Source organism: Salmo salar, chromosome ssa10 (assembly GCF_905237065.1).
Source record: "Salmo salar chromosome ssa10, Ssal_v3.1, whole genome shotgun sequence".
NCBI classification, from domain to species: Eukaryota; Metazoa; Chordata; class Actinopteri; order Salmoniformes; family Salmonidae; genus Salmo; species Salmo salar.
Window position 1 is genome coordinate 104,436,286 of NC_059451.1, and position 24,435 is coordinate 104,460,720.

Sequence of the window (24,435 nt, forward strand, 5' to 3'; positions counted from 1 at the left end):
AGATAATGGACCTCTATATATATTTTTTATAATATTATAAAATAATATAATACTAGCCATCACCAAAATAAAAGCTAGAGAGTCAGGGAGAATTGAAAATTCCCAAATTTGTCAGTGTAGATAGAACATAGCATTAGCAATAGCAAAATGCATAGAATTGCAAGAAATTAGCTTTAAAATTGCAAAATGTCCTCTCAGCTCCATGGCAGAGGATGTACTGTAGAATCGCAGGAAATGTTCTTAGAAACGGCAACATTTTCTCTCAGCTGCAAGGCAAAATTTGTAGAATTGCAGTAAATTAGCTTTAAAACTCCTAAAATGTCTCTCAGCTTCATGGAGAAATGTGTACAATTGCAGGAAATTTGATTAAAAATGCTAACATTTCGTTACACTGGCAAGACGTGAGCCATCCGCGACATATTTTTATTTTACCTTCATTTAACTAGGCAACTCAGTTAAGAACAAATTCTTATTTACAATAACGGCCTACCCCGGCCAAACTCGGACGATGCTGGGCCAATTGTGCGACGCCCTATGGGACTCACGGCCGGATGTGATACAGCCTGGATTCGAACCAGGAACTGTAGTGACGCCTCTGCGCCACTCGGGAGCCTCCATTGTTTAAACTCTGCATCATTGGGAAGGGCTCGTGAGCAAGCATTTCACAGTAAAGTCTACACCAGTCATATTGGCACATGTGACAAATAAAATTAGATTTGACTTACCACGCCCCCTTCCACCCCCCCTGCCACGCCCACCAGCTAAGCCCCTTTTTATTCCGATTTTTGTAGTGCTCTAACAATCATTTTAAGAGCTGTAACACACTTTGGAGCTATTGTGTTTCAGTGGAGAACACGCCTCAGCTAGCTACTTGGGTTGCAGAGTATTCTGCACTTCACAAAACACGAGCCAGCTAAACTTATAGGTATAGCACTGTAAAGAAATAGGAAAACATTTTCAGCATGTATTTGGTTTGTGCAACCCAACAGAGAAAATTTTATTGACCCTCATATGGCAAGGTCTATTACACTATGAGAAATATTGGTTATTTTTGGTGCACTGGAATTTGACATCATAGAATATAAATTGTAGCCTCGTGAGCCAGTGTCACGCTCCGACCTATGAGAGCTGTTTTTTCTCTGTGTAGTTAGGTCAGGGTGTGATATGGGTGGGCAGTCTATGTTTGTTATTTCTATGTTTAGTTCTTGTTTTTCTATTTCTATGTTGAGTTTTGAGATGATCTCCAATTAGAGGCAGCTGGTTCGGGTTGTCTCTAATTGGAGATCATATTTAAGTTGGGGTTTTTCTATGGTGTTTTGTGGGTAGGTGTTTTCCATTTTGTAAGTAGTACCTGACGGAACTGTTGGCTGTCGTTTTGTTGTTTTCTGGTTAAGTGTCATCATTAAAGTAATTATGAGCACTCTACATGCTGCGCCTTGGTCCCCTTTATACGACCCTCGTTACAGCCAGCTTGATCTCGCAAGCTTACATGAATGGTTCTGTCACGGTTGTCTAAATGATCGGACCAAAATGCAGAGTCTGTTTCGTTCCACATATTTATTAGACTGTGAAACTTAATGCAATACCAAAATAAACTGAAGGACAAAACAACAAACCGTGACGCAGGAGGAACAAACACTACTCACAAAATATAATCACCCACAAAAACAGGTGGGACAAACATCAACTTAAATATGACCTCCGATTAGAGACAACGACAACCGGCTGCCTCTAATTGGAGGTCATGCCAAACAAAAACCAACATAGAAATACAAAACTAGAAACTGAACATAGAAATACAAAAACAGACAAACACCCCCTGTCACGCCCTGACCTACTCTACCATAGAAAATAACAACTAACTATGGTCAGGACATGACAGTACCCCCCCAAAGGTGCGGACTCTGGCCGCACCTACGAAACCAAGAACAGAACCCCCCCAAACAACAACCCCCTCCCCCCAAAAACCCCCCACAAAAGGAGGGTAGGGTGAGTGACTAATGTCTATGGCGGCGGCTCTGGTTCCGGGCGTAGTACCCCCACCGCCCGCTGATCCCCTCGCTTCTGTGTGTCCGGAGGAACCAGACCATGGATCATCGCCGGAGGCTTCGGACCGCCAACCGCCGCTGAAGACTCTGGGCTAAAGGCCGCCGCGGAAGACTCCGGGCTGCAGACCGCCGTCGAAGGCTCCGGGCTGCGGACCGCCGCCGAAGACTCCGGGCTGCGTACCGCCGCCGGAGGCTCTGGGCTGCGGACCGCCGCCGGAGGCTCCGGGCTGAGGAGCGTCGCCGGAGTCTCCGGGCTGGGGGGCGTCGCCGGAGGCTCCGGACTGGGGAGTGTCGCTGGAGGCTCCGGACTGGGGAGCGTCGCTGGAGGCCTGATGCGTGGGACTGGCATAGGAGGCGCCAGACTACTAACACGCACCTCAGGGCGAGTGCGGGGAGCAGGAACAGGACACCCCGGACTGGGCAGGCGCACTGGAGGCCTGATGCGTGGAGCTGGCCTAGGAGGCGCCAGACTAGTAACACGCACCTCAGGGAGAGTGCAAGGAGGAGGCACAGGATGTACTGGGCTCCGGAGGCGCACCGGAGGTCTGGAGCGTAGAGCTGGCACACCCCATCCTGGCAGGATGGTTATTTGAGCCAAGCAAGGGCGGAGCGCCGGAACAGGACGAACTGGGCTGTGCTGGTGAACGGGGGATACCGTGCGTAGAGCAGGCGCAGGATAACCTGGACTGAAGAGAAGCACTGGAGACCAGATACGCTGAGCCGGCGCACTTCTTCCTGGCTGACGGCCAACTCTAGCACGGCAACGGTGAGGAGCTTGCACCGAGCGCACCGGGCTGTGAGTGATCACCGCATAACACGGTGCTTGCTCGGTCACTCGCTCCCCACGGTAAGCACGGGGAGTTGGCTCAGGTCTTAAAATCGCCTTAGCCAATCTGCCCGTGTGCCCCCCCCAAAAAAATGTTTGGGTGCTGCCTCTCGTCCTTGCCTCTTGGTGGATATAGCGCCTCATAATATCGCCGCTCCGCTCTTGCTGCCTCGATCTCCTCCTTCGGACGGCGATACTCCCCAGCCTGCCTCCAGGGTCCTTTCCCGTCCAATATCTCCTCCCAAGTCCATTTGTCCCGCTGCTCCATTCCACGCTGCTTGGTCCTTTGGCGGTGGGTGATTCTGTCACGGTTGTCTAAATGATCGGACCAAAATGCAGCGTCTGTTTCGTTCCACATATTTATTAGACTGTGAAACTTAATGCAATACCAAAATAAACTGAAGGACAAAACAACAAACCGTGACGCAGGAGGAGCAAATACTACTCACAAAATATAATCACCCACAAAAACAGGTGGGACAAACATCAACTTAAATATGACCTCCAATTAGAGACAGAAATACAAAAACAGACAAACACCCCCTGTCACGCCCTGACCTACTCTACAATAGAAAATAACAACTAACTACGGTCAGGACGTGACAGGTTTGCTACGAAAGATGCAAACCATTCATGTAAGCTCGCATGAATTGATAATACATTAAAAAAGACAAGTTGATATGTCATTATAGGGATGTAACTAGTTTAGGAGAAGTATAACTACAATTGTTAAATGTCACTATTTTGACATATTCTAATGAGAACATAAATTAAATGACAGATCATACGAACTCATTAAGTATACAGTATACTACAGTGTAGCACATCATAGACCGAGTAATAGACTGTGAGTGACGGAGGGTCAGAGTCGGGTCAGAGCAGACATACAGCGTTTTCTCCTTGGTAAACAACAGCTGTCATGGAAACCAGTAAAGGTGAAAGTCAGTAGCTACTTCCTGCAACAGTTGTTTAGATTGTTGAAGATCAGGAGACACGTTTATAGCCTTTAGTCAGACAGAGGAGGTTTAAGACAAATCCTCTGTTACCTTTGACCCCGGGATAACGTGCGTGGGAATCTAGCTACCTAACCTTGCTAAGGTGAAACAAAGAACAACTGAGGAGAGTGTGATTGTCCCATAGAAGTGGATTTAATTGATGCCATTTGATCAATATGTCTATGTCCTAGTCTTAACCTCTCAATATCTGTAAAACGTGCTTAGCATTCAAACTGTTTCATTTCCTGACAATGCCATAACATTCTTGATTATATATTTAGCATACCCATTGTTTGAATGTGCTTTTCTGTCTAGTCCTTCAGTTTCAGCTCTGAACAATACAGTATCCTCTTCAGCCCTTTTCAGCTCACTTCATAAGTCAACTGAGCTCTGTGGACCATATCCACATCTCAGACCTTGCATTCTCTCTCTCTCGCTCTCTCTCTCTCGCTCTCTCTCTCTCTTTTCACACTCCCGCTTCCTCCCTGCAGATTGATAATTGGATTGCAGGAATCTTCTTATTCATTCCAGCGTGGGAGGAGCATGGCAGTAGCAGTGTACAGGTGACAAAGAGTCTGTGGTCGTAAGGCATTATCGCCAAGTTCCTGGGGGATCACATAGGCTTTGCTGGGTCAAGGCAGATCAGCTCGTGGCTGGGCCAATCTCCCAGGGGAGGCAGGGTTTCAAGAAGTCTGCTGGGCTGGCAGCTGTCCTGAAGTGGAGAACCATCTCCTCACCCTTGTGACATTGTGACATCCATCCTGCACTCCCAGAAAGGCCTTTAGTCATGTAGAGCAAGAATCAATCAGAGAACTATATCGGTGATACTGTTGTTATGTAGCCCTAGACTGCACTCATTTTGATGAGCAGTTTACTGTGTGTAGCTCATAGAAACAGAATGATTAGAATGGAAATCCCCATCAATTTTCTTTGATGGGTGGACTGGCTTGGGTATTGAGTGTACCCATAAAAAAAGTAGTAAAGCAGGAAGTACAGGATTCTATTTCTATGGTCTAGTCTCTTCAGTTGACTCAATATCGCTCTCCTTTCCTGTCCTCAAGGGCCTGACTGGTACCTGACCAAGGTGAAGCTGATGGTGACAGATGTCAACGACAATGCCCCCGAGTGGGCTATGGAGCCATACCCCTACCTGGCTGTGGTGTCTTCCGAGGCCCCCCCTGGGGTGCTAGTTTACCTGCTCCATGCCCGTGATGGGGATGAGGGCAGCAATGGCGAGGTGGAGTACTTTCTGGCCGATGGTACGGAAAGCACACATAGACACACACACAGTGGGCCAAGCCCAGGGGTGTAGTGCAGCCAGTTAAATTTAGATTCAAGTTGAATCAATATGTCTCGCAAGATCACTTAATGATTCATTAGTATGGTACATAGCAAACCGAATATAATAGCATAGTATTATGATAGGCTCTACTGTTAGACCAAAAACACCACGTAATTAGGCTACTTGTTACATTTTTTTCCTCATGAGGCCAGAACTCAACAGCCACGGAACTAGGCTAAATATGCTTTGATTGAAACAAAATATGCAACTTACATCATTCAAGAAGAATAAAATCAAAATGCATAATCCCATGAAAGTGATTGGGATCAAATGGTTGGCATGCAGATGGCTCATGGACGTTTCACCCGTAAAACGTGAAAATTTTTCTTTCATGATTGACAGTGATGAAAGCCTAATTTATAATAAGGTAGGCCTTATATAACATGTTATTTGAGCCACTATGTGCAGGAATAGGCAGTCATTACATTTGCATTATGCATTGTAGTATGTGTGTATTCTAAAATGATATCATACAGTAGACTAATAAAAAAAGAAAATGTGCTCTGGTGCCTAATAAAATAGCACTACACCACTGGGGCCAGTCAAGAGATCTGCATCTGTGGAGCCCCTGCGGGCTGCGGAGGGGGTTCTGGAGTGAGGGGTGGGCTTATCCGTCTGCCACTCTTCTCTGACCTGCATGAACTCAGTGCACTGCCACCGATAAAACCCTCGCCAAATGACCAGTCAAACCCACCAGTACCACTTTTTGAGTGGATTGACCCCCTTCTCTTTCCTCATTCTACTCAAACAGATGTTGAAGATGAATTGTAACTAAGCACTGACATCAGATGAGCCCCAAGTGGTACAATCTAAATGGAAACCAGCAACCACCCGCTTAGAATTTTTAAATCAGATTTAACAATGATTTATATGACTTAATCCTCCAAACATTCCGTAGGTTTAACTCTTCATCTAAAGAGGATGACAGTCCTGCTCTTGCGCAGCAGCAAGGTCTACTGGCTTACATTTGACCTCGTTCTATACAGTGTGATTGTTGGTAGCCTTACTGTATGTTACTCTAATGTACTGTACGTGCATGGATTTACAGCAAGACTAGGATTAGGATGTTGCTACTGTGAAAGAATACATTAATATGGATATATTACCCTGTCTATTCATCTAGTCAAGTCAAATCAGGTCAAGTCAGGTCAAATATGCCTTTCACATCAATGCCACAACACACAAGGGCTTTACAAATAAATCTGATTGATTGATTAATTAATATATGTATTGCCTGATTGATGTACCTAACAGGTGGTGATGGCTGCTTTGCAGTGGACAAGAAGAGTGGTCACGTCCTGACCACGGGTCTCCCCCTGCAGAGAGACAGGGAGTATCTGTTGAGTGTGGTGGCCTTTGACAGGCTGGGAAGCCGCAGTGCTCCGGCCATGGTGTCGGTCATCGCAGGACCCAGAGCACCACAGTTCACCAACGTGTCCTACGGTATCTCCATACCAGAGAACACCCCAGAGGGACAGCAGTGAGTACTGGGAGTGTATAGGTTTATACACATATGACATAGATATACACTAGCCTGAGTGCCAGTCTGTTTGTGCTATCACACAAACATGGCTTGACAATGACAGCAATGGAGTTGGCAAGAGCACAAACAGATCTGAGGCCAGGCTAGATGCATACACACTCAACGTGTTAACGCAGGTGCACGCACGCACGCGCACACACACACGCACGCGCACACGCACATGTTCACAGACATTGCAATTCAACTCTGTATGGGGATTAGGGATTTAATTACAATATCACACATTGTGACATCAGAGAAAACAACAACATTGGGAACATCCTTGGTCCCATAGGCACAACTTCACTTATTTTGGTGCAGAACTGTAGCACTACACTATTAGTATACTGTTAATGACATATTTCTGTCTCCTCTAAGCTTCCTGGTGGTGTTGGCCATCTCCTTCCAGAAGCAGCCAATCACCTACAGCCTGCTGATCAACCCCAGCAGCCTGTTCAGCATGCAGCAGGAGACGGGGGAGATCAGCCTGACCCGCACGCTGGACTATGAGAATGACCAGAGACGATACCTCCTCATGGTCAGGGCCAGCGAGGGTCCAGGGGGCCTCAGCAGCGCCATAGAAGTTAGTGATGGAGTGTGTGTTCAAGGGGTGTGTATGGGGTTAAAGGAGGGATGTATGTGTATATGTGTGTGTGTGTATGTGTGTGTGTGCGTGTGTGTGTGTGTGCGCGTATGCATGCGTGCGTGTGTGTGTGTGTTGGGGTTGGTTTAGCCTCGATTTCCAGACTTCCTCACATTCGATCCAGTGAAGAACGGGACTTGGAAGGAAGGCATTGTGAAACTAGGGATGGTCTGGACACCTAAATCTCAAATTTGTCACACTACTTTCTTATCGATGTCTCAGGGTAAGTGTTGTATGTACAGTAAAGACTGTCACGAGGTGTTGAGCAAAGCTATAGCAACCATGAAGATGACTCAACCAGACAGCCATCTATAGAATTCAGGCTGGAAGTCAGTTTGCTTACCAGAATTTATTTAAACCTTCTCAATTATTTAGTAAATGATTTTGTCATCCAATTATCATGTCAGACATTTATTCCACACTCCCCATTTCAGATAGAAAACAGAACTTTATATCTGACTTGGTCTGTTGGACGTAGAGTGTTGCCTTGTAGGAAACCTTTCCAGCTATTTTCAGTGCTATTACTCAGCTGTCACTTCACGCTTTACACTCTGACGGTGACAGAGAGAGAGAGAGAGAGAGAGAGAGAGAGAGAGAGTGAGTACGGGTGCAGCGCTAAGGGCCTAGTTCTGCCAAAAAGACAGGTCAGGACATTTCCATTTTAGAAGCAGAGTTCATGAGCTGGAAGATAAAGGAAATGTTGAGGTGGCAACTTTTAGAAACTAAAGTGCAATTTAGTTTTTCTCCTCCCAGTATGATATTTCAGTAACAATTTACTTATTGTTTACTGAAATGTCATGCTGGGAGGAGAAAAATGTACTAATGCAGTCATAATGCATTGTAAGACGTCATGAGCATCAATAACCCCGTTATAATGACTTATTATCATCTCGACGAAATACCAGTTATTTTGAGTCAGTTAAGATGTTGATACATAAAAACATAACCTGTTATAAGCCTTGTTATAAGACATTATAAAGGCTTAAATGCGCTTATAACAAGTTGTAAAGCATTATACCCACAGGATTTTATATAGAGTCTTAACAAAATGTCTCACTTCTGTGTCCTAGATGTAGAACTATGGGTTACGAAAGACTTGCTAATTTTCCATTTATTTCCCCCTCTTCTCTGTCACCTGTCCCCTCTTGTCTCTCTCCCTTCCAACTTTCCCCATATTCTTTTCCTCCTCATCCCCTCTTCTCTCTCTCCTTTCCCCTGAGCAGGTCCAGGTGGTGATAACGGATGAGAACGACTGTGTCCCAGAATTTCTCCAGTCCATTTACAGTGTTGATGGAGTCTCTGAGACAGTCACCACAGCAACCTCTCTCCTGCAAGGTAAGATGAGAATGCAGCTCTGTTTTATTAAGTGTGTGTTGTGTGCTGTGTGTGTGTGTGTGTGTGTGTTTTACTATACCAGATGTCCTCACGAGAATAGTAAAGAATAGTAAAGGAGAATTCAGACAAGTGAGGACATTTGGCCGGTCCTAAAAAGGAAAAAGGACATTTTGGGCTTAGTGGTTCGTTTAGGGTAAGGGTTACAAATAGGGTTAGGGTTAGTAGTTTGGAGTTAGGTTAAGGGTTAGAGTTAGGTTTAAAACCTCTTACATCTAGATGTTCTGCTAGCGGAACGCCTCACCAATATCCAATGGTATAGCGTGGCGCGAATTACAAATACCTAAAAAATGCAAAAACTTCAATTTTTCAAACATATGACTATTTTACACCATTTTAAAGACAAGACTCTCCTTTATCTAACCACACTGTCCGATTTCAAAAAGGCTTTACAATGAAAGCAAAACATTAGATTATGTCAGGAGAGTACCCAGCCAGAAATAATCACACACCCATTTTTCAAGCTAGCATATAAATCACAAAAACCAAAACCACAGCTAAATGCAGCACTAACCTTTGATGATCTTCATCAGATGACACTCCAAGGATATTATGTTATACAATACATGCATGTTTTGTTCAATCAAGTTCATATTTATATAAAAAAACAGCTTTTTACATTAGCATGTTTTGTTCAGAACTAGCATACCCACCGAAAAATTCCGGTGAATTTACTAAATTACTCACGATAAACGTTGACAAAAAACATAACAATTATTTAAAGAATTATAGATACAGAACTCCTTTATGCAATCGCGGTGTCCGATTTTAAAATAGCTTTTCGGTGAAAGCACATTTTGCAATATTCTGAGTAGATAGCCCGGCCATCATGGCTAGCTATTTTGACACCCACCAAGTTTGGCACTCACCAAACTCAGATTTACTATAAGAACAATTGGATTACCTTTGCTGTTCTTCGTCAGAATGCACTCCCAGGACTTCTACTTCAACACCCAATGTTGTTTTGGTTCCAAATAATCCATAGTTATATCCAAATAGCTGCGTTTTGTTCTTGCGTTCAAGACACTAACCGAAGGGTGACGCGCTGGTGCATATCGTGACACAAAATTTCAAAATATTCCATTACCGTACTTCGAAGCATGTCAAACGCTGTTTAAAATCAATTTTTATGCGATTTTTCTCATAAAATAGCGATAATATTCCAACCGGGAGACGTTGTATCCGTTCAAACACTGAAAATAGAAAATGGAGTCATCACATGCATGCGCGCGCCAGTGTCATTGTTCTCAGAACGACCACTTTCCAAAACACCTACTGTTTTTCGCCCAGGGACTGCAGAGTTATCATTCCACGTTCTGGCGCCTTCTGAGAGCCTATTGGAGCCTTAGAAAATGTCACGTTACAGCAGAGATCCTGTGTTTTCGATAAAGAGGCTACAGAAGGCCAAGAAATGGTCCGACAGGGCACTTCCCATATAGAATCTTCTCAGATTTTGGCCTGCCATATGAGTGCTGTTATACTCACAGACACCGTTCAAACAGTTTTAGAAACTTTAGGGTGTGTTCTATCCACATCTACTAATTATATGCATATTCTAGTTTCTGGGCAGGAGTAATAACCAGATTAAATCGGGTACGTTTTTTATCCGGCTGTGAAAATACTGCCCCCTATCCTAAACAGGTTGGGGATCCCTGCCCGGTATTGGGATTTATTGTCAAGAGACCATGGCGGGAAATTCAAAACTGCAAGAATCTAATAATTTCAATTTCTCAAACAATCAACTATTTTTCACCATTTCAAAGATAAACATCTCCTAAATCCAACCACATTGTCCGATTTCAAAGAGGCTTTACAGCGAAAGCATAAAGTTAGGTTATGTTAGGAGAGTACATTGAAAATAGCTGTGTGTAATGTTTTGTCAATTGAAAGACAGGCGTCACCAAAAGCAGATAACCAGCTAAAATTATGCACTAACCTTTGACAATCTTCCTCAGATGACACTCCTAGGACATTATGTTATACAATACATGCATTTTTTGTTCCATCAAGTTCATATTTATATCCAAAAACAGCATTTTACAGTAGCGGTGAAATTCTGAATTTTTTTCTCCCTCAAATGCTTCCGGTCAATCAACGTTACAATTTACAAAATTACTATTCGAAAACATTGGTAAATTATAATATTGTCATTCAAATAATTATAGTTTAACATTTCGTAAATGCTACTGCATTGCCAGATTTCAAAATAACTTTACTGGGAAATCACACTTTGCAATAAACCGGGTGCTGTGCTAAGAACAATAGGCTAGGCTATACAGGTTAGCACCATCTTGTAACCATGTAATATCAATAATACTATTGTCAATAATCCCTTACCTATGATTATCTTCATCCATTGGCACTTCCAGGAATCCCAGGTCCACAACAAATGTGGTTTCTTTCGACAAAGTTCATAATTGATGTCCAAATAACTCCAAGTTGTTAGGCTTCGGTGGCTACTAAAAAGTAGGGCGGGGGGGGGGGGGAGTCACAACGAAAAGTAAAAAAAATAATCTATTTACGTTCGTTCAAACATGTCAAACGTTGTTTAGCATCAATCTTTAGAGCCATTTTTAACGTGAAACATCAGTAATGTTTCAACCCGACCTCTCCTGTGTCTTGAAAAACGTTTTTGAAAAATGTCTCGCATCACATGATTGCGCAGGTGCAGGCAATAATGAAGTGACGACATCCCAGGGAGGTCAACTTCTCTTCCTTGTCATCCGGTCTCTGTTCATCATAGACGCTTCAAACAACTTTATAAAGATCGTTGACATCTAGTGGAAGCCGTAGGAAGTGCGAAATGAATCCTTTCTCACTGTGTGATCTATTAACAATGACTCGAAAAAATAGTACAGCCACAAAATTCTTTTGTTTTTCTCAGGTTTTTGCCTGCCATATGAGTTTTGTTATACTTACAGACACCATTCAAACAGTTTTAGAAAATTCAGAGTGTTTTCTATCCAAATCTGGTAATAATATGCATATCCTAGCTTCTGAGTTGGTGTAGGAGGCCGTTAAAAATGGGCACATATTTTTTTCAAAATTCTCAATACTGCCCCCTAGCCCCAACAGGTTACTTCTATACCAGGCGGTGTCAGAGGAAGGCCCAAAAAATTGCCCAAGACTCCAGCCACCCTAGTCATAGACTGTTCACTCTGCTACTGCACGACAAGCAGTAACGGAGCGCCAAGTCTAGGTCCAAGAGGCTTCTTAACAGCTTCAACCCCCAAGCCATAAGACTCCTGAACTGCTAACCAAATGGCTACCCAGACTATTTTTACGCTGCTGCTACTCTCTGTTTATTATCTATGCATAGTCACTTTACCTTTACCTACATGTACATATTACCTCGACTAACCTGTGCCGCCGCACATCGACTCTGTACAAGTACCCCCTGTATATAGCCTTGCTACTGTTATTTTATTGTTGCTCTTTAATTATTAGTAATTTTTCTGATTTTTTTTCTGATTTTTTTTCCTTTTTATTTAGTTATTGTTTACTTCAGTTTAATTAGTAAATACTTTCTTATCACTTATTTTTTCTTAAACCTGTATTGTTGGTTAAGGGCTTGTAAGTAAGCATTTCTATAACATGTGCGCTGGGACTCGGGAAGCAAGTTCAGGGAGTGAGTGTTTTAATAAATAAACGCAACATAAAACAAAACAATAAACACTAACAACGCACAGACATGACACTGGAACAGAAACAATAACGCCTGGGGAAGGAACCACAGGGAGTGACATGTATAGGGAAGGTAATCAGGGAGATGATGAAGTCCAGGTGAGTGTCATTATGCGCAGATGCGCGTAACGATGGTGACAGGTGTACGCCATAACGAGCAGCCTGGTGACCTAGAGGCCAGAGAGGGAGCACGTGACAACTTCATTGTAAGGTCTACACCTGTTGTATCCTGTGTATGTGAAAAATAAAAATGTGATTTGATTTGATCAAATTTGATTTGATTGGAACAATATAGAACATTCTCTGAACTCTTTACTTTGATTTATATTGGTTATACAGGCTCACAATGAGTCACAATGTATCACCCTGTACATCTAATGTATGTATTTATCGGTTTCTATTTATCACATTTTAAATCAAGTTTCTGCTGTTATTCCTTATTCTGTTGTTACAGTAATAAATAGATGCTCGCATGCAGCTCTGCCGACACATGTCAACAGATTCATCAGATTTCTGTTCCAGACTGCGACCTTAGAGACCAGGGTTGTGTTAATTTGGGCACACCATAGAAAAACATATTGCAACGGAAACCGAAATTTGTGTTTCTTATTGGAAATGTTCAGCTAGTCCCCTCTTGTTTTCAGTACCTTTTCTTCGATTTGGTGCCTAATGAATACAACCGTCCTGTACCTCTCCCGCAGTGTTAGCCAGTGACTGTGACTCTGGGTTGAATGCGGAGCTCAGCTACTACACTCTAAGCCCAGACTTCAGCATTTCTCCCCACGGAACCATCTTCCCTGCGGGCCGTCTGGACTACGAGAGGCCCAATCACCTGTATGAGTTTGTGGTGATGGCGGTGGATAACGGGGAGGAGCCTCACTCGGGCACCGCCACCATCCGCATCCGCATGGCCAACGTCAACGACCAGGCCCCAGAGTTCTCCCAGACTGTGTGAGTGAATATGAAGGTCTACTGTACATTACAAACCCCATAACCTCTTCCCCCAACATCAGTAGACCATACTGTACTTTAAGATTTCATTAAGATCCCCATTAGCTGTTGCAAAAGCATTAGCTACCCTCCCTATAGCATAACAAAATACAGAACAATAACAATTGAACTACAACCCCCTCCTCCTCCATCAGTATTGAACTACAACCCCCTCCTCCTCCATCAGTATTGAACTACAACCCCCTCCTCCTCCATCAGAATTGAACTACAACCCCCTCCTCCTCCATCAGTATTGAACTACAACCCCCTCCTCCTCCATCACTATTGAACTACAACCCCCTCCTCCTCCATCAGTATTGAACTACAACCCCCTCCTCCTCCATCAGTATTGAACTACAACCCCCTCCTCCTCCATCAGTATTGAACTACAACCCCCTCCTCCATCAGAAAATAACTAAAACCCCTCCCCCTCCATCAGTAGTCCAGTTTAGCAGAATAATCCCTCTCCCGTCGTCCCATTTTAGCTGTATGGTGAAGTGCTCTTCTATAATATAGTAGTAGTGACAGATTTAAAAGATCAATTGATATACTTGTTACTAATATTTTATGTTTAACCTTTATTTAACTAAGCAAGTTAGTTAAGAACAGATTCTAATTTACAATGACAGCCTACCAGGGAACAGTGGGTTAACTGCCTTGTTTAGGGGCTGAATGACAGATTTTTACCTTGTCAGCTTGGGGATTCGATCCAGCAACCTTTCGGTTACTGGCCCAAATGCTCTAACCACTAGGCTACCTGCCACCCCAATATACTGCACATAACTTTACCTAACAAACATCACACAGATTACACCCTACCCAATTAAGAGGTAATACCATACAGGCATCTTAGAATCAAAATGAGGGAACCATGTGTAAAGTGGGTGAAGGTGTTTTTGGAAAGCTGACTGGGAGGAGGGGGACAGTTTTGAAGATTTTCACATCTGCTGGCTGCATTAACTCTTCTGAGTGACTCAGGTCTTGTACTGTCAGTGATGTGCCAGAGACCTTCACTAGAGCGCCAGCACATCTAAGATGCCCTCTCATGTCTAAGTGTTAAGAACCGACAGACAGGATAAGTTTCGTGTGGTATCATCTCTTTAGATCAGCGAGAAAGAGGAAGAGATACATTGAGGATAGGAGGAGTGATACTCAGCGGAGAGATGCCTGAGCAGTCCCGTCTGGAGGCGCGTGAAGTGCCCTTTGAGCCGGGTGACAGATTACAGGTCACTCATGTTGCCACGGCGACTGTCACAGCTGGCGGAGATTAATCACCCATCAGCGTTCTTCTGAAAACCATCAATCACATTGGAGACACACAAACAAACACACACACAGGTTTGCATTCTGCTGACGAGTCAACTTAAACTCACTCTCTCAAACTCTGCCTCTCCTCTTACATTATACTCCTGTCTATTATCTCTCTCTCTCTCTCTCTCTCTCTCTCTCTCTCCCTCTCTCTCTCTTTCTATACCTCTGTACCTCTCTCTCTCTCTCTCTCTCTCTCCCTCTCTCTCTTTCTATACCTCTGTACCTCTCTCTCTTCCACATATTACTGCCCGTGTCATTTCACTGTTAAGCTTTTTCTCCTCCCCCTTAAGCATGGCTTTCCAACCAACCCCCTCTCCACCCTCTCTCCATCTCTCAATCCTCTACCAAACAAGTGAACAAGCCTCTCTACCCCATCATCCCACTTCACCAGTCTATTACTCTCTTGTTCCTGGCTTGGCTATCCCAGTCCCCAACACCACACAGCAAGAAAATCACTGTTAACATTTTAAAAGGCACTGATCAAATGTCACAGAGTGGGCTGGCTCTGTGAAAGGCCCATTTGTTCAATGAGTTCAACATCCCAGCAAACATGATAATTTGTCTTTGGCCGGCTCAGAGTAGGGGTTAAATCAAAGTGGCAGGCGAAGCCAGGCTCATAACTCTAATCAGTCTGCTGATTCTTTGACTATGTGCTTGATACAGTCTATACAGTACACGGTGTGTGTGTGTGTGTGTGTGTGTGTGTGTGTGTGTGCATGCGTGCATCTCCACACACAGACAGACATCTTTAAGATGATCCTACCAACGGGACATTTAAAACTGTATTATCTTATGTTTCACTGAGTTGTGGCCGAATGACAACATGGATAATATCCTCTTGAGCATCTGATCCCGTTAGCGGGATCAAAATCCAGCGAAAAATCATATCGCCAATTAGCATTAAAAAATTATCATAATTTTTTACAAAAATAAAAAATATATATTTTTTTTTATAGATACACCTCTCCTGAATCGACCCACGTCGTCCGATTTCAAAAAGGTTTTACAGGAAAAGCAAATCATTAGATTATATTAGATGAGTCCATCGTAAAAAGCAGCTTCATAGCCATTTTCCGACCAACCACTTCCATCACATATAATCAATAAACAGCTAAATGTAGCACTAACCTTTTACAAACTTCATCAGATGGCACCCCTAGGACATCATGTTATACAATGCATGCATTCTTTTGTTCAATAAAGGTCATATTTATATATAAAAACAGCATTTTACATCTCTGTCTGACGTTGACTACCTAATTTCCCCTCAAAAGCGTCCCGGTAAACAATGCTACGTTTCAATAAATTGCTATACTATAACGATTTTTTAAATGTATATTGTCAATCTAACATTTATAGATGAATATCTCTTGAGAACACCCGTCATACCAGATTTTAAATTAACTTTACTGGGTAATCACACTTTGCGATAAAAGGAGATGCGATACTCAGAAAATCAGCTAATATACAGTGCTCGGCGCCATCTTGGACGCAACAGTATGAACCATCTCATCTTCTATAATATTGTCAATAATCGCCTACCTTTAGTTGTCTTCATCAGAAAGCATCCCAGGTCCACAACAGATGTATTTTCGGTCAAAAAGTCCATACTTCACGTTCCATTAGCCTGATGTTGGTAGCGCGTCCTATGGCTCTCTCCAAGCGCAGCTCTGAACTTCATAATGAAAGCAATCCTCGCGCATGTAGGTTCGTTCAAACATGTCAAACGTTGTATAAAATAAATATTCAGGGCCTCTAACACCAAGAGAGCCAATAAGATTCGAGGGGGATGATGTCATGGCCTTTAAAACCGTTTCCAAAGGTGGGGGCAGACATGGCCGCCGGCGTCATAATGGTGATGGCCCATCCCCTGTGACCAATTTCAAACTCCTGTCATTCACTGAGTTTTGACTCTATAAGGCTCAAACCACTGTGAAAGGACTGGCGACATCTAGTGGAAGCAATAGGAAGTGCCAAAATATTCCTAAACCCCTGTGTTTTTCAATGGGATAGGTTTAAAGTCAATACAACACATCAGGTATCCACTTCCTGTCAGAAAATGTCTCAGGGTTTTGCCTGCCAAATGAGTTCTGTTATACTCACAGACACCATTCAAACAGTTTTAGAAACTTTAGAGTGTTTTCTATCCATATATAATAAGTATATGCATGCCCTATCTTCTGAGTTTGATTAGTAGGCCGTTGAAAATGGGAACGATTTTTTTTCAAAATGCGCTGTGGCGCCCCCTATCCTAGGGTATCCTCAAGAGGATATAGAGCTGGCAGGGTTTCCCGTGCATCAGCAGGATAGAACAGCTACGTCTGGTGTGTCTATTTGTCAATAACAGCTGATGCGCGATGTCTAATATTAAAGAAGTCTCGAGGTATTGCTCGCCTGAGGTAGACTATCTCATGATAAGCTGTAGACCACGCTATCTACCAAGAGTGTTTTCATCTATATTATTCGTAGCCGTCTATTTACCACCACAGACTGATGCTGGCACTAAGACGCACTCAACGAGATGTATAAGGCCATAAGCAAACAAGAAAATGCTCACCCAGAAGCGGCGCTCCTAGTGGGCGGGGACTTTAATGCAGGGAAACTTAAATCCGTTTTACCTAATTTCTACGAGCATGTCACATGTGCAACCAGAGGGAAAACAAACTCTCAATCATCTTTACTCCACACACAGAGATGCATACAAAGCTCTCACTTGCCCTCCATTTGGCAAATCTGACCATAATTCAATCCTCCTGATTCCTGCTTACAAGCAAAAACTAAAGCAGGAAGTACTCGAGACTCGCTCAATACTGAAGTGGTCAGATGACGTGGATGCTATGCTACAGGACTGTTTTGCTAGCACAGACTGGAATATGTTCCGGGATTCATCCAATGGCATTGAGAAGTATACCACCTCAGTCACTGGATTCATCAATAAGTTCATCGATGACTTCGTCCCCATAGTGACCGTGCGTACATATCCCAACCAGAAGCCATGGATTACTGGCAACATCCACACTGAGCTAAAGGGGAGAGCTACCGCTTTCAAGGAGTGGGACACTAATCCGGACGCTTATAAGAAATCCCACCATGCCCTCAACGGTTCTGACACTCGTCGGATGTGGCAGGGCTCGCAAACTATTACGGACTACAAAGGGAAACCCAGCCGCAAGCTGCTCAGTGACGTGATCCTAGTGTACCAGACGAGCTAAATGCCTTTTATGCTCACTTCAAGGCAAGCAACACTAAAGCATGCATGAGAGCACCAGCTGTTCTGGACAACTGTGTGATCACGCTCTCCGTAGCTGATGTGAGTAAGACCTTTAAACAGGTCAACATTCACAAGACCGCAGGGCCAGACGGATTATCAGGACATGTACTCAGAACATGCGTGGACCAAGTGGCAAGTGTCTCCACTGACATTTTCAACCTCTCCCTGACCGAGTCTGTAATACCTACATGTTTCAAGCAGACCACCATTATCCCTGTGCCCAAGAAAACTAAGGTAACCTGCCTAAATGACTACCGCCCCATGGCACACATGTCGGTAGCCATGAATTTCTTTGAAAGGCTGGTCATGACTCATATCAACCACATCATCACGGAAACCCTAGACCCACTCCAATTTGCATACCGCCCCAACAGATTGACAGTTGACTCAATCTCAATCGCAGTCCACACTGCCCTTTCCCACCAGGACAAAAGGAACACCTATGTGAGAATGCTGTTCATTGACTACAGCTCAGCGTTCAACACCATAGTGCCCACAAAGCTCATCACTAAGGTAAGGACCCTGGGACTAAACACCTCAGTCTGTAACTGGATCCTGGACTTCCTGACGGGCCACCCCCAGGTGGTAAGGGTAGGCAACAACATCTGCCACACAGATCCTCAACACAAGGGCCCCTGAAGGGTGCATTCTTTGTCCCCTCGTGTACTCCCTGTACACACATGACTGTGTGGCCAAGCACGACACCAACACCATCATTAAGTTTGCTGATGACACAACAGTGGTAGGCAACGATGAGACAGCCTATAGGAAGGAGGTCAGAGACCTGGCAGTGTGAGGCCAGGACAACAACCTCTCCCTCAATGTGAATAAGACAAAGGAGCTGATCATGGACTACAAGAAAGGAGGGCCGAACTGCCTGCCATTAACATCGACAGGGCTGTATTGGAGTGGGTCGAGAGTTTCAAGTTCCTTGGTGTCCACATCACCAACAAACTATCATGGTCCAAACACACCAAGACAGTCGTGATGAGGGCACGACAACACCTTTTCCCCCTCAGGAGACTGAAAAGGTTTGGCATGGGTCCCCAGATCCTCAAAAAGTTCTACAGCTGCACCATGGAGTGAATCCTGACCGGTTACATCACCGCCTGGTATGGCAACTGCTCGGCATCTGACCGTAAGGCGCTACAGATGGTAGTGCGTATGGCCCAGTACATCACTGGGGCCAAGCTTCCTGACATGCAGGACCTACAATATATACTAGGCGGTGTCAGAGGCCCAAAAAATTGTCAAAGACTCCAGTCACCCAAGTCATAGACTGTTCTCTCTGCTACCGCACGGGAAGCGGTACCGGAGCGCCAAGTCTAGGACCAAAAGGCTCCTTAACAGCTTCTACCCCCGAGCCATAAAACTGCTGAACAATTAATCACATGGCCAACCGGACTATATACAATGAACCCCCCCGCCCTTTGTTTTTACACTGCTGCTACTCGCTGTTTATTATCTACGTATAGTAACTTTACCCCTACCTACATGTACAAATTACCTCAACTAACCCGTACCCCCGCACATTGACTCGGTACCGGTACCCCCTGTATATAGCCTCATTATTGTTATTTAATTGTGTTACTTTTTATTAAAAAATGTACTTTAGTTTATTTTGTAAATATTTTCTCAACTCTATTTCTTGAACTGCATTGTTGGTTCAAGGCATGTAAGTGAGCATTTCACAGTATGGTCTACACCTGTTGTATTTGGTGCATGTGACAAACCATATTTGATTTGATCTGATGTGTGTGTGCAATCAGGCCTGTGTGCTATTGTCTGTATTGTTATTGTACACATAATGATTTTCTCCTATCCCTCACCAGCTATCGGACCTTTGTCTCCGAGGATGCAGGCCCCAACACACTCGTTGCCACGGTACTGGCTAAGGACCCGGATGGTGATGGAATAGTGTACTCAATTACAGCTGGCAACGAGGAGGGCAACTTTGTCATCGACAGCCAGAAAGGTGACACTTACTTTGTTACTTTATAATTTACATTTAAAATGTTCTCCTTGGCCTTTCATAGCACTCCTAATATACAGGTATAATTATTTCCCATACGTGTCCTCACTTTTTAACAGAATGAGCCCTATGTTGTGTGTGGAATGATTTGTACTTATTTTATGCTTTGTCAATACTTTTGACACTAAAGGTTGATGAAAATGCAGCAATTTCAATAAAAGCGCAGTCTGTTTGTTATTGAAGTCATAAATATAAAGAACTACATTACTGTATTTCCAGGGATTTTCATTTGTTCCCCCAACATATACTGAACATAAATATAAACACAACATGTAAAGTGCTGGTCCCATGTTTCATTAGCTAAAATTAAAGATCACACACATTTTCCATATTCACAAAAAGCTAATTTCTTTCAAATGTTGTGCACAAATTTGTTATAATCCCTGTTAGTGAGCATTTCACCTTTGCCATGATAATCCATCATGCTGACAGGTCTAGTATATCAAGAAGCTAATTAAACAGCATCATCATTACACAGGTGCACCTGTGCTGGGGAAAATAAAAGGCCACTTAAATGTGTCGTTTTGTCACACTACACAATGAGCTGTTGCCAGAGAATTTAATGTTAATTTCTCTACCATAAGCCTCCAATGTCATTTTAGAGAATTTGGCAGTACGTCCAACCAGGTCTTCACCTGTTATATTCGGCGCATGTGACAATACAATTTATTTTATTTGATGTTGCGTTAATATTTTTGATCAGGGTAGTTTATTCTCTCATGTAGAAAATAGTTCTCTGATGAGTACTCTGTATTTTGTGGCTGTGCAATCTGTCATTCTTTATTCACCCTCTGATCCGTAACCAGCAGGACATTTGTCAGACTGGGTGACATTTGTCAACCAACCCTTTCAATTCAATTTCACATGAGTTGCTCAATCATAGCTCACAATCTACAGCTTCTACACTGCCAGCCCCCTTCTGGAGTTTACTCCTCTTTTCTCCTCTCCTCTGTCCTCCCTTTCTCATTGATCTTAAAGAGTATGCCAAAGGCAGGCAGCTGTAGGTTAATATGAGAACAGATAGCCAGGGAGCCACCACAGTTGTGTCTTATTGAAATGATGCATTCTGTTATTTCAAGCGAGAGCTTTAAATAGGGTAGATCAAAACATCAATATGTCTTTTTTTGTCTTCTTTTTCTTATTTTCTTTGTTGTTGAATTTATAACCGCTTTTTGGTGGAAACAAGCAGTATGGAAAAAACAACATGAGACCGGAGAAATATATTATATCATTAATAGTTTTGTGTCTCGACAATTTCGATTAACATGCATTGTCTGTATAAGTAGAGACCTCTTTCTCCATAGACAATGAGAGAGAAATAAGTAGACTACAGTTGGAACGAGTGGAGTGAGAGAACACCTGCCCCATTTGGGTGCATGCTTGTTGTCTTTAATCAGGAGGAACAGTGAGAGATGAGTGATACCACAACAAGAGCACAAAGTCCTGTGCTCTCTCTCTCTGTGTGTCTCTCTCACCCTTGCTCTCTCTCTCTCTCTCTCTCTCTCTCTCTCTTTTACCTCAATGAGATTTCCCCAGATCACAAGTAGCTCATCCTGCACCCATTGATGTTGGTGTTGACAGAGAGAACAGTTGACTCAGATGCTGTTCTACTCTCATCTGTTATTTCATCCTTCCTGTTATACAAAAGCAAGAAACGGGAAAATAATCAAACGTGCATGCATGCAGCCTGATTTCTAGCCTTGGGAATGAGAACCTTTTTCCCAGCTGAGCAGGGTGACAGTACAGTTGGGGGCATTCAAAAGTTGATATGTTCTGAAACGCAATAGAAAAACATGTGGTTAAAAATGGATGTAACTGCACCATCATGGGTATATTTAAGAGATGTATTTCAATACATGAGTTATGTTTAGAGGGTGTTGTTTGGCATCACCCTGTGAGATAGTAAGTCACATTTACAATGTACCTGGCTGCAGCAAAACTAAAAAGTTACTTTTTAATACCCCCAACAGTAGGTGGGGGTCCTTTGCTAAGGTTGTAATGGTACTCTGGTCTCTCATCTTTTTAGGGTTGATCCGTCTGCGCTTCACCCCCGCTCCAAAGCTCCAGGGCCTGGAGTACGTCCTCAATGTAACAGCTACAGACGACAACGCCTCCGGGGGGCCACACCCACTCTCTGCCACCGCCTGGGTCATAGTGGGCGTTGATGATGTCAACAACAACAAACCCATCTTTGAGAAGGTGAGAAAAAAGCCTTGTGGATGAATCCTTTATATACACAGTAGCACAACAGTAGTAGTAAAAAATGTGGCTTCTAGGTAGCCTTCAATGTCTTAGTCTGTCTGTCTGTCTGTCTGTCTGACCGTCCGTCTCTCTCTCTCACTCTCTCTCACTTCCTCTGTCTCCCTACAGTATCCCCTTATGTTTCCCCCAGAGCTCTGATTAGTGTGTCCAGCCGTCCACCCATGCTATCTTTAGGTATTCCACAGGGATTTGAATTAATTTATGAAAAAAGTACTGTATCATCATGATGTACAAAATGTGTCAAATGAACTTCCTCCTTAATTAAGTCTGAGAAGTGTTCATAAAGTCCATGAAGTTATGCGGTCCAGCGGATGGCTGGAAGGTGTCGAGTTGATATTTCTAAATATATATTTATGCCTGAATACCCAGAGCCTGGGCCTGATGTTGAAAATGACCTTCTTACTTTTTATGATTCATATTTTAATACTTTGACATTGATATTGCTAATATGTATAGTTTACTGTGGGGTATATTGGCTCCCTCCCTCCCTCCCTCCCTCCCTCCCTCCCTCCCTCCCTCCGTCTGTCCGTCTGTCCGTCCGTCTGTCGGGCGTCAGGGGGTGCTTTTTATTAGGCAATGTAACTATTGGTCCAATAACGGTACTCTGAGAGAGTATTTGACTTGTATGTGTGTTAATTAAACAGAGGTTTCTCTGGGGCAGACTCATCGAGGGATACAGTAAACAGGATACCAGGGAAAGACAGGGTGGGCGGGCAATGTTTAGCTGAGGTTTGATGCGGTGGTGGACCTTCAAAAAAAGGAATATCATTGCTCTATTTTCCGTCCTATCATGTGTACTGTACAAATGTAGACATAGACTACATTGAGTAGTTTATAACTATCAGTTTTAACTTATTCTTCCCCCTTTCTCACTCACTCACTCACTCACTCACTCACTCACTCACTCACTCACTCACTCACTCACTCACTCACTCACTCACTCACTCACTCACTCACTCACTCACTCACTCACTCACTCACTCACTCACTCACTCACTCACTCACTCACACACACACACACACACACACACACACACACACACACACACACACACACACACACACACATCCTTCCTCCCTCTCTCAGTGTCAGCAGTACAGAGAGCAGGCGTCCGTGTTGGAGAACCAGCCCACAGGGACCTTCGTATTACAAGTGCACGCGGTGGATGCAGACGAGGGGGCCAATGGGAAGGTCAAGTACGGCCTGATGCACAGAGACAGTGCCATACCTGCCTTCAGAGTCCACCCTGACACAGGTAGGTACAGTCGGCAAGGATCCCACAGTCCAGTTAGCCGTGGTGGTACTTGTTGAGATAGCCATAGACCTATAGTCACAGCCCCATAGACCCATAGTCACAGCCCCATAGACATAGCCGTAGCCATAGCCAAGCAGGATGTGAGCATACTTGGATTACAACATGGCAGCTGAAACTGACCTGAAAATTGAACTGGTAAAAATGTATCAGAATCTACAATTCCCATGCAGTCTTCACACTCTTCATAAAAACAAGAATAATGCTAGTGCCCAATAAATGACCTCTTATACCTGTACAATAATCCAAAGAGCCCCAATGAAATGAAGTGTTACACCTCATACTTAACCTTTATTTATGTCCTATAACCATGTTTTGTAGTATAACAATATACTGTATTAATTATAAATGGTTTCAGGATAAGTAGAACAATATGTTAATCAATAATGTCATGACAAATAGAGCTATTATACACTGCTCAAAAAAATAAAGGGAACACTAAAATAACACATCCTAGATCTGAATGAATGAAATAATCTAATTAAATACTTGTTTCTTTACATAGTTGAATGTGCTGACAACAAAATCACACAAAAAGAATCAATGGAAATCCAATTTATCAACCATGGAGGTCTGGATTTTGAGTCACACTCAAAATTAAAGTGGAAAACCACACTACAGGCTGTGGTAATGTCCTTAAAACAAGTCAAAATGAGGCTCAGTAGTGTGTGTGGCCTCCACGTGCCTGTATGACCTCCCTACAACGCCTGGGCATGCTCCTGATGAGGTGGCGGATGGTCTCCTGAGGGATCTCCTCCCAGACCTGGACTAAAGCATCCGTCAACTCCTGGACAGTCTGTGGTG

The 24,435-nt window shown here is 43.5% G+C and overlaps 1 protein-coding gene across 1 annotated transcript in view; it reads left to right on the forward strand.

The window, feature by feature from the left end:
• Window positions 1-24,435, forward strand: part of LOC106561400 (neural-cadherin) — a 97,748-nt gene that overhangs the window by 10,828 nt on the left and 62,485 nt on the right. Inside the window, exons 2-9 of the mRNA XM_045688749.1 lie at window positions 4,931-5,128; window positions 6,466-6,691; window positions 7,112-7,316; window positions 8,600-8,711; window positions 13,154-13,403; window positions 19,857-19,999; window positions 22,083-22,255; window positions 23,406-23,574. Of these exons, the coding sequence (XP_045544705.1) occupies window positions 4,931-5,128; window positions 6,466-6,691; window positions 7,112-7,316; window positions 8,600-8,711; window positions 13,154-13,403; window positions 19,857-19,999; window positions 22,083-22,255; window positions 23,406-23,574 (1,476 nt within the window). The remainder of the gene's footprint in view (window positions 1-4,930; window positions 5,129-6,465; window positions 6,692-7,111; window positions 7,317-8,599; window positions 8,712-13,153; window positions 13,404-19,856; window positions 20,000-22,082; window positions 22,256-23,405; window positions 23,575-24,435) is intronic.